The following is a 15,777-nucleotide window of genomic DNA, read 5'->3' as shown; positions in this document are numbered from 1 at the left end:
TAAGTGGCTTTTAATTTCTGGAAAGAAAACTGAAGGAATTCAGGGCTTGAATGACTTATAAATCTCTTTTTCCAAATAAAAGTTGTTACTTCTGAAGGTAAATGAGGCTATGGGAAATGAACTTCTTGACTAGAAAAAAGGTGCTGAGACCAGAAATTGAATTTTAGATGACAGCTTTTTAAAACCAATGCTTTTATGAACGGGAGTTCATAAAACCAAGAACATGTCTGAATCATGGAACTAATTGAGAAGTCTCTGAAACTAAATTTGGAGAGGAGAAAAAAATGCATATAATGCATTTTAAAAATGCATCTTTTTATAATAAAAGATGTTTAACTTATATAGAGAAGAATATAATGAAGACGAATGACCATTCATCTCCAACAATTACTAACGTGTTGCCACATATGCCTCATCTATTCTCTTTCCTTTGCTGAAGTAAAACGCAGAATTCTAAAAAACAGTATACTAAGGCAGATGTTGGAAGGAGTCAAAGTAAAATAATTTTCAGGAAAAAGTAACAGAAGAGAGAATAGCAAACAATATTTCCAGGTTGAGCGTTATCTACCAAGACAAAATACGGTTAATAAAAAGCTAAAATACAAATTTTATGGCTTTTTTAACCATATCTCATTTCAGTACATACAGACAAGCTCTAACCAAAATGCCAACAGAACAGCCATGAAAAAATATACAGTAGGCATTTGTTTAATTTATAAGCAATTTGAGATATTACAGTAAATTATGAAGGGATTTCATCAAAATGATAAATGTATGTAAGTATAAAGAATCAAAATTAAACTTTGATAATGCTCTATTATTGAAATAAAATGAAAAGAAACCTTTATTTCCGAGCAGTATCTGTAAGTACTTAGGAATTTTTGAAAGCCTAGAAACTTAACTATGCAAATAAGTTGTTTGTTGTTGTTGTGCCCAGTCATGTCCTCTCTTTCCAACCCCAGGGTCTGGAGCCTGCCAGGCTCCTCTGTCCATGGAATTTTCCAGGCAGAAATACTGGAGTGGGTTGCCATTTTCTACTCCAGGGACTCTTTCCTACCGAAGGATCTAACTCACATCTCTTGCATCTCCTGCACTGGCAAGCAGATTCTTTACCATTGCACCACCTGGGATGTCCCAAATCAGTGTGTCTCCCAAAAATAACAAATGTTGTTGAGGATGTGGAGAAAAGGGAATCCTTGTACACTGTTGGTAGGAATGGAAATTGGTGCAGCCACTATGGTAAACAGCATCAAGGTTCCTCAAAAAATTAAAAATAGAACCACTAGATGATCCAGCAATTCCACTCCTGGGTATTTATCTGAAGAAAATGAACACACCAAATCTGAAAAGATACATGCACCCCAATGTTCGCAGCAGCATCATTTACGGAAGCAATCTGAGTATCCATCAACTGATGAATGGACACAGAAAATGGCACACACTGACACCACAGAGTACTACTCAGCCATAAAAAAGAACGGAACTCTTCCATTTGCAGCGATACAGATGGACCTGGAGGGCGTTGTGGTCAGTGAAGTCAGACAGAGAAAGACAAATACTGCATGTTATCATAAAACGTGGAATCTAAAAAACAAAACACACCAACGAATACAGCAAATCAGAAACTGACTCACAGACAGAGCAAACTAGCGGCCACCAGCTGGGTAAGGGAACGACAGCACAGGGAATGCAGTCAATATAACAACTTTAAATGGAGAGTAAATAATAAAATTCTGAATCTCTATGTTACATACCTGAAATTAATACTGTAAATCAACTACACCTCAATAAAAAAGAAGTCATTTCTCATGACTTTCCATCTAAAGCACTCTTCATCATATCCTTTTGGATATTTTGCCAAATAGATTTATGAAAATGACATAACCAAAGTAAGCATAACAAAAGTGAACAACAGAACTCTGAGTAACAGAGCAAATTATGTTTTCAATTACACATCTCAACTCTCCTCCTACTATCACACATTAAAAAAATACCCTTGGGGTGGGGCACTGCAACTTAAAACAAAAGACTGTAGGTTAGAAACCTTAGTTCCTCCCCTGCTCTGACACTAACTAGCAATGACCCCCAACAAGTTTACTTTTTCTATTTTAACTTCAAAGCTCAGTTTCTCATTTGTAAAATAGGAATACAAATCATAGCATTAGTTAACATGTACTAGTAGTTTCCACATACTGTTAAACAGAACAGCAGGTGCTGCAACAACTGCATGAGGCTGGTACTCCATTTTACAAAGGGGGAAACTGAGGCAGATGTAATGTCTTCAACAGTACATAACATGGCAGAACCCAGATTGGAAGCCAAGCACTCTCACTCCAGAAAAGCTGTCCCACTTCACTACTACTCATCCTTAACCCACTTCACTACTTCTCAGCCTTAACAATGACGGTTTCTAGGAGAGCAGTGTAAGGCTCTACTAATAAAGCCTCAGAGGCAACAGCTTCATAAGTGAATCCATGCTCCCCTTTGCCTTGTCATTCCTCTGGTGAAAATACCAACACAGGGAGGAAAGGTGTGCAAAAAGGAAGAAGCCAGAGAGCTAGGATTAGACAGATTTACTGCCAAATAACTTCTTTAGAAGACTGTTCATCTTTTCTCTTGGAAGTTTGATCTTCTGGGGTCTGAACAATAAAGTTCTCACAAGCACTCCAGTGTCTAACCACGGTTGGAATTACGACGAATTACCAGACAGGCCTACCCAGGATGGTTACTTAGCATCCTATATACAGGCTCTGGGGCGAGCCGCGGGGACGCTGGCCGGAGAGAGCGAGGCCTCCGAAGTTTGTCGAGACCGCTGGAAGCTCACGGCCCAGTTTAGGACTGTCCCGCCTGCCATGTTGGATGACAGGGCGCCCGCCAGCTCCCATTCCGGGTAAGGCCGGCCTCGGGACGCCCTCCTAAACTTCTGAACGGGCTCGCGCCTCCACCTGAGCGCAGGCAGAGGCCTGGAAGCGCCGGCTCCGGCCAGGTTCTCCAGGGAGACCCGGGGCACGACCGCAGGGGGCCGGGCCGCCGCCCTCCGTCTCCGCGGGCGCGGGAGGGGTGCGGCCCAGGGACGCTCGCCGCTCCCCCGCCGGCCTTTCGAAGGAACAGGCGCGGGGAGCGGAGGGGCGAGGCCGGCGGGCTCGGGCACCCGCGCGCCCCCTGCGTCCCCGCCCCGAGCCCACCGGCCGGGGCGCCCCAGGGAGGCCTGGGGTCCGGGGCCCGCCTCGGGCCTGCGCTCCGCCGGGCCCGTCGGCCGCCGGGGGGTGAGGGCGAGGAGGCAGCTGCCGCGGCGCCGCTTCCGGCTCCTTACCGCTTCACCACGCCGGTTTTGATCTTGATCTGCCTCACGCGAGGATCGGCCATGGTCCCTCGAGCGCCGCGGAAAGGAGGGGCTGAGAACCGGGGTAACCGTGGCGGGGACGGCGCGGAGGAGGCGGGGCTGTCGGCGTAGCCGGCGCGGCCCGGCGCGCGTGCGCACACCCCGCCGCGGCCCCGCGCGCGGGCCGCACCCGCAGGGCGGGCGCCGGGAGACTGGGGGCCGCGGGCCGGGGGCCGCTCAGCGCCTACCGGTACCCTGCCCGGCCTCCACCCAGTTCCCCGGTCGCGGAACCTGCGCTCGTCTAGCTCAAATGGCTCCTCTTTAGTTCTTAAACAAGTCTCCTTTTAGTGTGGATACAAGTTAACACTTTCCCGGTCTCCGCAATCTGGGCTTTGGGGAAACTTCAGTGTCTCCCCGGATAGGCTGCTTTGGCCATGGCATTGCTTTGCGAGATTCTTTGCTTAACGGACGGAGTGACCCAAAAATTGAAGATATTTTCGGTGTCATTCTCTTATGTAAATGGGGCAGAATGATGCAGGTTTAAAGAAATAAAACACCATCACTCACGTAGTTAAGAGAACCCTTACCCTCTAGTCCAGACCTCTGCATTTATGTGGATAAATGCACCTAATAAATAGTCATTACCTCAAGTGTATCTTAAACATTCCACTTAGAAAATTTGTGTGACACAAAAAGCTTGGGCTTCATGGTCAAATCAACCCGCAGGCATTCGGGGTTTTACCCTTTAATGGTTAGATGACACTGAACACGTAGGCCACTTAACCTCATTGCCGAGCCTTTTGCCTTGTATGCAAAATAGAAAAATTAATGTCCGCTTTCAGAGTAGGGGCTTCACTGGTGGCTCAGATGGTAAAGAATCTGCCCGCAATGCGGGAGACCTGGGTTCAATCCCTGGGTTGGGAAGATCCCGCGGAGAAGGGAAAGGCTACCCACTCCAGTATTCTGGCCTGGAGAATTCCATGGACTGTATAGTTCATGGGGTCTCAAAGAGTCCAACACAACTGCCTGACACATAATAGATACTCAACAGTTTTTGACTGTTGCTTTATATTTCCAAAATAGCTATTGCATAAAATGAGGCAGGCCTCCAGTGAGCTCCATCCGCCCTCTTCCTGATGGGGTCCCCCAGAGAACGCAGGGCAGTGCTCCTTTCTTTTCTAGCTTCCTGGTGTCATTCTTCAAAAACCTCAGTCTTTACCCTTCCCCATGCTTGCTTCCCTCCTGGTTTCTGTGACAAGCTCTGGACAGGTCAAGACCCTGACAGTTCAAGAACTTCAGTATAAATCCAACATCAAAGCATACCTCATGGGGACTTCCCTGGTGGCCCAGTGGTTAAGACTCTGTGCTCCCAAAGCAGGGGGCTCAGGTTCGATCCCTGGTTGGGGAACTAGATTCCACATGCTGCAATGAAAGCTCTCACACAGGGTAAGTTAAGACCTGGCACAGCTAAATAAATAAAAAAACATTTTTTAAAAAACCCACCTCCTGGAGAAAGTCTAGCAAGACTGACCTCTGCCTATTTCATGCTCCTTGGATGCTTTGGAATCACCCAATATTCATTTTTATTTGGGGTATTTTTCTTTTAAAACCTATGTTTGAGTTCTTCATGAGAATGTGCTTACTTAACTCTTCATTGGATTACAAATTTCTTTAGAGACAAAAACCTTGTCTTCTGTAAATCTTCCTCTCCTAACCTCCACCTGTGTTCAGTATACTGCAGGTGTTAAATTCAATATAAATATTGTTATCATACTGGTTGGCATACTGAAATACAATTTCAAGTGACACAGCAGAGCTATGACATATGGGGTGGGGGGAGTAAAAATAAAAAAAAAAAAAACACCAATTGACTCACCATAGTAAAATGCTACAATCAGAAATCCAGTAGATCATTCAGTTCAGATAAGTTGCTCAGTCGTGTCTGACTCTTTGCAACCCCCTGTATCGTTAATATAAAATTATTAGGTAACCCCTTAAACCAAAGAAACAATAACAGTAAAACCCACACATCAAAAGATTGTGAAGCTAGGGTTCTTACTACTGTCAAGGATCTTCCTTCAGTCAGGCAACAAAAACTTTGTAACACTTCATTCTTTGCTTTTTGCCATGGTTTCCAGAACCTCTGACCTCAGTTTTGCAATGATTTGCAGCTTCTCCCTTAGCCTAGGTTTTTGATGTAAATACCTACTATCTCACCAAACCTCCAACTCTGCCTCCACCCATTTGCTTTTTTTTCCCTTCGTTTTACCGATCTTGTATGTGTGAACCAGTAATAAATAAATGTAATACACCAGCCAAAAGACCTTTGCTGCTGCTGTATACACCCAGTCCTATGCTCAGGCCTTCCCCAATGGCTTAGCAGGTGAAGAATCCACCTGCAACGCAGGAGACACAGGAGACGCTGGTTTGATCCTTGGGTCCGGAAGATCCCCTGGAGAAGGATATGGCAACCCACCTCAGTATTCTCGCCTGGGAAATCCCATGGACAGAGGAGCCTGGCGACCTGCAGTTCAAAGGGTCACAAAGAGTTGGACGTGACTGAGCGACCAAGCACACAGCACATGCCCAGGCCCGCAGGGTGTGTTTCGTATGTGTCTATGTGTCTGTATTGCATGCTTGACGCTACGCGTTAAGATCATGGTGTTTGGCCCCATGCCTAAAGATAGGGAATAGGCAGAATGTTTCCCAGTGTCAGGAATTTAGAGTAGTGGGTAAAAGCATGAACTCTGGAGCCAAACTGCCTAGAGTCACTTTCCAGCTCTACTTACTAACTGTGAAAACCTGGACAAATTACCAACTTTTCTATGCCCCAGTTTCTTCATCTGTAAAACATGGGTGATAATAATAATGCTGTTGTTTTAGTCGCTAAGTCGTGTTAGACTCTTTTGCAACCCCATGGACTGTAGCCCGCTAGGCTCCTCTGTCCATGGGATTTTTCAGGCAAGAATACTAGAGTGGGTTGCCATTTTCTTCTCCAGAGGATATCCCTGACCCAGGAATCGAACCCACATCTCCTGCACTGCCGGTGAATTCTTTACCACTGAGCAAAGCCCAATTACAATAATACTTACCTGATAATGTTTTTATAAAGCCTAAATGAGTTAATATTTATAAAATGCTTAGGACAGGGCTGGCACTTAATTAAACCCCATACAAAGTGTTTGTTAAATAAATAAGTCATCTGGGAGGTGCTAAATAGGAAACTGAGTAAACAGTAGGATATACACTTGTATGAATATAAAAATTTATACATTATAATTAATGAGATTATGCTGAATTCCTGTTTGACTATTACCTGCATATAAAAAGGACCCATGTTGGACTTATCCACCACTGTAGCCCAGCATGTAGCAATGCCTTGCACATAGTAGGTACTCAATAAATATTTCTTAAATTAATAAATCCCACTTTAAAAATCTTTTTTTCTCCATTTAGCAATATGTCATGGAGCCTTCTCATTCCAACAAAAGGGCTACCAAGATAATCTGGAACAGCCCATCATCACCCCCCGATCACACACACACACACACACACACACATCTTTCTCTGTGCCTTGCTCCTTTGGATCTGGACTTTGAGGAAGTAGACCAATGGAAGGTTATTTCTTGTTACTCTCGGAGAGGACTAACCACAGGAGGCCTGCAAGATCTAGGCAAGCAGATGCCCTGTGGTATTTGGGATAGGAACTATGCAAGCTGCATTTCTCACTGTTTGACACCCTTCTGTTCTGTTATCCAAAAGCTTTTTTTTTTTTTTCTTGGCCACACCAAATGGCATGTGGGATCTTAGTTCTGCAACCAGGGATCGAACCTACCCCCCACAGTGGAAATGAACCACTGGACTGCCAAGGAGGTCCCATCCATAAACCTTAATTTGAGTTCTGTTTAAAGATTCCAGCCTGGCCTCAGGTGAACTATAGGAATGAATCTGTAGGGGATTCTGTAAGTGATCAGTTTATCAATATTCATGGTTGAAGGCTGAAAAGATCTGAGAGATACCAAGGACTCATGAATCTGGCAGGACAAGAGGAAAGTCCAGCCATCTCCTCCCTGAGTGGCAATTCTCCATTACTAATAATCTTGGAGGGCTGAGGTGCTATTTTATTAAAGAATGACTACGGCTTCCCTGACAAATACAAGTTGTTTTCCCCACACTTACAGGGCTGTGAACTTAGTCTCCCCATCTCTGCATGTCATTCTCCCTCAACTGACTCCGAGCTCGTCAAGATTAGCGACCACATCATGTTCATCTTAGTTTCTCCAGCGTGAATCTTAATGCCTAATGGCAAGTAGATGCAGAGTAAGTATTTGCTGAGTTAAATAAAAGTCAAACAGGAGACTGACATAGATTTCTAACTTTGATGACAGCAAGAGACTGGTCATGTTTTTATCAACAGTACTTCTTTAAGTAATCTCTCCAGGGTGTCTCCCTCTAGTTGGTCATCTGGTTTTATGAAATGAAATTACAACATTACAGCAACTACACATTAGGCCCCATAGCCCTAATAAATGCTGTTTAAGCCACTAACTTTTGGGGTAATTCATTTTACATCCATAGATAACTAGTAAAATGGTTATACGTGGGCTTCTTTTCGTCAAGGCTCACTTGGCTACTTGTACTGCTAAATGGCTAACCTGCCAGCAGGAAAAACCAATACTGACCCCTTGATATGGCACCATCCCAAGAGAAGATTATCTGGTGGCAGCTTGTTTTCATAGGACCCCTTCCACCCTGAAAAATGCAGTGTAGCAACCCTGAGAGTACACAGCTCAGGTGTACCTTCAAGAGAAACTTCTGTAGGGAGCATAGTTGACTGTCAGCCTTAAACTTCCACAACTTTCAATTACTGAGCTAGTAGAGGTACCAAGGGGCTTCCCTGGTGGCTCAGATGGTAAAGAATCTGCCTGCAATGCAGCAGACCCCGGTTCAATCCCTGGGTTGTGAAGATCCCCTGGAGAAGGGAATGGCTACCCACTCCAGTACTCTTGCCTGCAGAATTCCATGGTCAGAGTAGCCTAGCAGGCTACAGTCCATGGGGCTGCAAAGAGTTGAACACAACTGAGCGACTTTCACTTCACTTCAGGGGCACTAAAGCCAGATGATTCCTCCAATGGGAAATCTTTACTTGGGAACTCACTATCAACTTGGTCAAGATTTTATAAGAACTGCACTGCAGTTTGAACCTTTCTCTATCCAGTCTTTCCTCCCCTTCATCTTGTTCTGGGTGTCAGATCACCTGCTTTGTAGTCTGAAGGTTCTCCCTGCTATTTCTGCTCTCTCCCACCATATTCTTCACAGATGTTTCCTCCATAAATTCCCGGTATCTAATCCTATCTTGGCATCTGCTTCTTGAGGAATCTAAAATGGCACAATGATCTATCCTTATCAGAACTGACATCTATTCCAGATATGGATTTGTTTAATGACATGGTAAACTCATGACTCAACACTGCCTAAGATCAAAGGAAGTAGAACAAGGAGACCAAAGAATCTACTGGTCTTACATATGCCTCATCACCTAGAAGCAACCAGCTTGAAAGAACAACAGAATGGCCTGTGACAATCAATAGAATGGCTATTGAATGGCAACAGAATGGCTAGAGCGTCAATTCAGGGACAGTACACCATAGGATTGGGGCACCATTCTCTAGGATATGATATATGTGCTGAGCTAATAGCTGACACATTGCCCCCATAGAATACACGGAATGGAACCAGGAAACCAAGGGATGGAAATAGGATTGGGATCTTTCACCATCACATCCAGTAATCCACTTGTAGAATCTGTTCCTACAGAAGTCCATGCCACCCTAGTCTCTGTCAGATTAGAGGCCCTAGTTCCACGGAGAAAGCTTCTATGATAGGAAAGAGTAGGAACTCCACTGAACTGGAAGCCATGCCTACCATTTGAATGCTTTGGGCTCTTCATGGGAGTGTATCATCATGCAAGAAAAATAATTTACTGGTCATCAGCACTGATCCCAAATTCCATAAGAAGCTAGGGTTGCAGCTTCACATGATCCAGAGAAGAGTGTGTCTGGAACTCAGGGCATTCTTTAGGAGTTTGTTGTAAGTCACCAAATTTGTGGTGATTTGTTACAGCAGCAAGAGGAAACAAAAACACCCACTGTGGGCTGACGTCACGTTGTGTGGCCAAGGCTTCTCTCCCAAACGGTGTTTCTACCAACCCATAAAGATCAGTCAGGGCATTAACCATCTATGACTGAATGCATGATTCTTCTTAGGAAGCCATGGAGGAAGGTCAGGTTTCAACATCATCTGCTAAAGCTAAACATATGCGCAACCTAAGCTCCACAGATTCTTCTCCAAGTACAAATGCTCACTTTTGTTTCCCAAAAGACATGTATAAGAATGTTCAGGGACAACTATCTACAACAGTCAGAAACGGTAAACAACAGAGCTCTATGGCTTTCCTTTTCATTCTCTGAATGGTATGCTGGATGAACAGAAGTTCCTGATTTTAGATATAGATTTTAGTCATCCAGTGACTACATTCTTCCCTTGAGGGTGAGTGCTTTTGTATTATATCTAAGAAATCTTTGCCTACATACATCATGAAGATATTATCCTATGTTTTATTACAAAAGACATATTTTTTACCTTTCACCTTTATACTCACATTCCACTAGAATTCATATTTGTGTACAGGGTGAAGTAGAAGTGGAGAAGGAAAACGGCAACCTACTGCAGTATTCTTGCCTGGAGAATCCCATGGACAGAGGAGCCTGGCAGGCTACAGTCCATGGGGTCGCAAGAGCTGGACATGACTTAGCGACTAAAAAGAGAGAAAAAGAAGTCAATATTAAATTTTTACCATGTGAATTGATCATTCTTTAAAGTCTTCCCCATACTGTTTTCTGCTCGATTTATAAATTGTCAGGGGCATCTACAGTAGACATTATTAGCTGCCTTACAAAACACTCATTCTCCAAACCTTTCTTCTTATCTGCTTCCATGTAGGGTCTACTCTCTAAATCTTCCTTGCAGCTAGTGGTGGTGAGTTAGATATAACTGGAAACATGTAGCAGTTGATGGAAATGCTTTGGATTTCTTGATAAAAGGGACAAATACAGGGAACTGCCCCTTTCCCACTTCTTCAGTGAAAGTGGATGGAGCGACTGGAGTTAAAATATCTACCTTTCAATCATGAGGAAAAGACAGATATTTCAGATACCCAGTCCTGATATCATTTAACTGCTGAATCCAGTCATTTTATGTGAGAAAACAAATCCTCACGTGTTTAACTACTGTTTATGTGATTTCTGTTACTTGCAGCCCAAAGGATTTTCTAACTAATACAGAATCCATCAGAACTCCATGTGTGTCTTTGTTTTGGCGGGGGGGGGGGTGGAGATATAGCCATTGGATCTTTGGAAGAAAGATGCCTATGAAAACAAAAATATTTCCAATTGTGGCTTTAATAATGTGCTGTGTTCTCATTGTATGCATGTATTAAACACGCAACTTAAGTGGCCACATGTCACAGAGTATGGAGGTTGGAAGGCTGCATGTTTTAGACAACAAGAGTTCTATACAGCCATCAGGAGAATATTATCCTTTTGTCAGTGACTTATAGAGGGCCCCATTTACAGCTGAACAGGTATCTGATGTAACAATTCATTGTTCTGACACATATTACAATCAGGATATGCAGTTTTTAATGCATCATGTTACATTAGCTCAGCCCATGGTCTAACACCATGTAACATAAATTTTGCCAAAAGGAATGACATTATATGACACTGACTTTTAAAAGACACACTATTTTTTCAGATCACATACTTTTTATCCATGAGTGCCCAATTCAAAAATCAAGCTGGCAGACAAAAGTGGAGTGAATGTGCAGCCTCAAAGCAGCATATTTATCTTGAGTAGTTTTGCACATTTCTACCTGTAGTCAATGATTCTATTCCATTTTTATGTTGAAATGCATGAGCAACGTTAATGGACCTTTTTTCCGTCACCTGAAGTATAACTTTTATTCAGGGTCAATCAAGAGAGACCTGAAAGGTGTTTTTGGACTACACACTATAGATAAAATATTTTTATGTGTTTATCAGGAGCTATCTATGACTGTTCCATTTGAAACTCTTGCCAAAATACGTATGACTATTTTATTTGTATCATATCTCTGACTTATTCCTTTCAATAAGATATCTTCCTTAAGTGTGAAATATTTTCAACTGTCATTACATATTCTTTTTTAATATTAATTAGACAACAAAAAAGAGATAAGGATTTTGGGACAACATATTGCAGTTTCTAGATTACTAAAAGAATATTCTAAATACTGAGTCACAAAGATCCATTCATACAGGCTTTAAAAATTTAAATTATTTACTTCTTTTCTAAATTATCTTCCTACAGAATTTCTTGTCCATTATAGTAAACTACTTAAGGCCTAGAGAATTCTTCTTGGGTTAAAAATCTAAAGTAAAAAAAACAAAAAATTAAGCAATCATCTGCAAAAACTTTCTAAGAGTCTGCTAATGGGAAGGGAATCTTTGTGAAATTGCTTTTCCCCTAGTATTTTAAGGTAATATAAAGATATTACTTCTTAACTGAGGAGAGAAATTTCATTTCAGCTTCCACAACTTTCAATTCCAACATTACTATCCTAATATTTAATTACTGTACTTTCATTATTACTACAATTATTTCTGTTCCCTTATTATCATATTTTTTTGGACACACGTGTGGGTGTGATTGCCATTTAACCATACAGTTGTGACTTTTAAGAATCCTTTTAGTATAAGAGTTACATGCTGCCAAATGATACAGAAACTTTAGAGTTGACAGAACTTAACCAATTTTCCTTGGCTTTTTAGCCACACAAGAAATTAGAGTAACAGAATTCAATGACGACCTTGGTTAAATACAGTAAAACGACGGGAAGTCTAACATGATACCTAGTAACCAGTAACGAATGATTGACTTTTTCCCCACTTTTTACTCAGATGTTTTGGTATTCGTGTTTGGTACTTAGCCACACAACAGTGCCCCTGAAATTATTAAAAGCAGTGATTGGGACCTCAGCAATACATTGTTGGATAATCTTGAGTAATTTACTAATTCTCTCCGAGACTCAATCTCCTCTGCTGTAAAGTAGAATAAAATGCCTGCCACACAGGGTGTGGTGGCTGTGAAACTTATATGAGACCGTGTATGTGAAGGGTGAGGCAGGATGACTGGCGCATCATAAATACTCAGTAAGTAGCAACTACTGTTACTATCTTAACTCACACGGGCAAAGAACAAATCCCCCAGGACTGATGCTCTTCAGTAAGGTTACATTATGGAACAAGTTCATTTTTTTTCATTGAACTAGCAAAGAATTATAAAGGAAACCATTGCTTATCCACACATAAGGGTTGTAAGTTGAGATACAACTATTTTTGGACTAATTTTCTATCACAAATAGTATAGGAAAGAAATCTTCACATGTTAAATTTATTATTGGCAATTTGCATTATTAAAATATCTTTTCAATGAATACATTTAAAATATTGTATGTAAATTGTATATTTATGCCTATCAAATTTAATGCCAGCTATATACCTTTGGGAAAGATATAAACTTTTAATTTTTCCTCTGAAATACTTATGGTATGATAAAATGCAATAATGTAAATAAAAGTTTACATAAAAGTAAATAAAAGTAAAATAAAATAAATAAAATGTAAATAATGTAAATAAAAACATACATTTTTAACATGTAATAAGTGCTCAATAAATGATAATTATTATTATTTCCAAACAAGGCAGAGTCTATGTATGTGAAATTTCTTTACTCCAAAGGACATATTTTTTAAAATATTCATAACAATGTTTAAAGTACTGTCTCTTACTCAGCCTATATTTTTCTTCTAGTATAGGGAAAAAAAATTCAGGTAAGAAAATTCCTAAGAAGTAAAGGAAAATAAAGATAAAAATTAACAAAATTAAAGAAAAGGCTTTGTTAGTGTGTTCAATTGTTTATTCAAAAAATGAGAATTTATCTTTGCCAAATCATTGGAATAAACACCGGGAATGCACTATTATTTAACTCATATTAACTAAAAATTAGTGCCTACCATTAAAGACTAATATATAGTTTAAGTTGTTTGTACTGCTATACACAGTGTAATTTTGCTTTCTTTGCTTTATAAAAGTTAATTTCTGTAAGTAAAGATGAAAAAAAATCAGTGTTTTACAAAATCTGCTTTGTAAATGGTTGGTGAAGTTTGACTAGATACCATACTAACCAAAGCAACTACGTTTTAACTGTTCTAACAGTTAAAACAGGAATAAAAAATAGTGAGAGAGAAAATTTAAGATACACTGCTTTTCTAGACCATAATGTAGCTCTCAATTACAAATGATAAGAGCAGGCTGTATGAATACTTTGAGAATTATTTAAAAGAAGAAAGGGAAGCTTCAGAGTAAACTACCAGTTCCCAGTGGCTGTTGCAAACTGTTTAAGCTAGACACTCACTGTGCACTTTAAACTTTCATTATCCCTATTTTTGCTTTTGTAATCAACTGGAAATGGATGTAAAACTACAAAGACAAAAGTGAAAAACACAAATAAGTTTAGTATAAAGCTAGGGACTGAAAGAAAATGGAGAACAGGAGTGAGTTGAAAAAATGAAAGAAAAAAGTGCAGAAATATGCTTGGGATTAATTAAGTCAAAAGGGTGTACTCAAGGTACTATATTCTTGCTGATCTTCTGTCTGTTAGTTCTATCTATTACAGAAAGGAATGTTGAAGTCTCCTACTGTAACTGTAGATGTCTCTTTCTCCTTTCAGTACTGCCAACTTTTGCTTTGTGCATTTTGAAGCTCTGTCTGTCATTGGGTGCAATCACATTTAGGATTGTTATGTCTTGGTGAATTAACTCTTTTATCAACCTGTATGCGTGCTAAATCACTTCAGTTATGTCCAACTCTGTTACGACCCTATGGACTACAGCATACCAGACTCCTCTGTTCATGGCATTCTCCAGGCAAGAATACTGGAGTGGGTTGTCATTTTCTTTTCCAGGGGATCTTCCCGATCCAGGGATCCAAGCTGGGTCTCAGGCAGTGGGTTCTTTACCACTAGCACCACATGAGAAGCCCTAGCAACCTGTAATGTCTCCTTTTATCCTTGGTGATTGTCTGTGCTATGAAGTCTACTTTGTCTTATCGTAGTACAGTCACTCCCTATTTCTTTTGATCAGTGTTCATATGGGATATCTTTTTCCAACCTCTTGCTTTAACCTGCTTATGTAATTATATTTGAAGTGAGTTTCTTCAAAGTATTTTGCTTACTTGCTGACCATTCTGTATCTGTCTTTATCTGATGTGTTTAAACCATTTACATTTAATGTAACCATTGTATGGTCAGATTTAGGTCAACCATTTTATTATTTGTTTCCTGTTTGTCCCCTTCATTTTTTGTCCCTCTGTTCCCCACCTTACTGTTGCTATTTGTCTTCCTTTAGATTATTTGACTATGCTTCAATATTTCATTTTAATTTATCTATAGTCATTAGGCTATGTCTCTGTGTGTGTGTGTAAGTGTGCCCTAGGAATTATAATATACCTAGCTAACCATTTATAGTATACTCAGAGCCAGTATTTTACCACTTTAAGTAAACTGCAGATACCTTACAACATATAGACCCTTTGTCTTCCCACTTTTATGTTACAGTGGTCACATGAATTACATTGTCATGCACAGAAAATGATGGTGTTTTGGGAGGTAATTTGCATTAAAAAAGAGAGAGAGAGAATTATTAAGACCTGTGTGAATGAGGCAAGACAAAGATTAGAATGGAGGTTTACTGATGGTAGCGTTAAGACTGTAGTAAGAGACCAGAAGTAAGGCACTTTAGATAGGCAGTGCAGTTTGACTGAAATATCTTTGGTGTGGTGATTGGGAAAGAGAGAAGTGTGGGTGATGGGGAAGTTTGCACATGTTGTAGAGTTACAGTCCTCAAAAAAGGCTTAAGACTATTTGGCTGCTTTCATATATTATTAATACTGGAGAAGGAAATGGCAACCCACTCCAGTATTCTTGCCTGGAGAATCCCATGGACGGAGGAGCCTGGAGGGCTATAGTCCACGGTATTGTGAAGAGTCGGACATGACTAAGCAACTAACACACACGTATATTATTAATAATGAAATACATTTTAAAGAAAGAAGGTACAGGGAGCAATTTCTCTGAAATGGGTGATGGTTGGCTCAGTGCAGATGTACAAAACAGACAATTATTTCCATAAACCCGCCTTGAGCCTAGTTCTGTGGTGGAGGGAGGTTCCAGATTTCAGGGAAAACAAAGGAAATTTATGGTGATATAAACTGGTGATCAGCTGGTAAGGTAGTTCTGCTTAAGGAGCTTCCCTTTTCAGGGCCTTCCCTGACAGTCCAGCAGTTAAGACTCTGTCC

The 15,777-nt window shown here is 40.9% G+C and overlaps 1 protein-coding gene across 1 annotated transcript in view; it reads right to left on the bottom strand.

Moving 5' to 3' along the window:
* TBCA (tubulin folding cofactor A) overlaps positions 1-3,453 on the bottom strand; it is an 80,371-nt gene extending 76,918 nt beyond the window's left edge. Inside the window, exon 1 of the mRNA XM_061158119.1 lies at positions 3,314-3,453. Coding sequence (XP_061014102.1) covers positions 3,314-3,366 — 53 coding nt within the window. The 5' untranslated portion in view covers positions 3,367-3,453. The remainder of the gene's footprint in view (positions 1-3,313) is intronic.
* Positions 3,454-15,777: the final 12,324 nt, after the last annotated feature.

The sequence above is a fragment of the Dama dama genome, chromosome 12 (assembly GCF_033118175.1).
Source record: "Dama dama isolate Ldn47 chromosome 12, ASM3311817v1, whole genome shotgun sequence".
NCBI lineage: Eukaryota > Metazoa > Chordata > Mammalia > Artiodactyla > Cervidae > Dama > Dama dama.
Note: the sequence above shows the minus strand (reverse complement) of the source record. Positions and strands in the feature narration are given on the sequence as shown.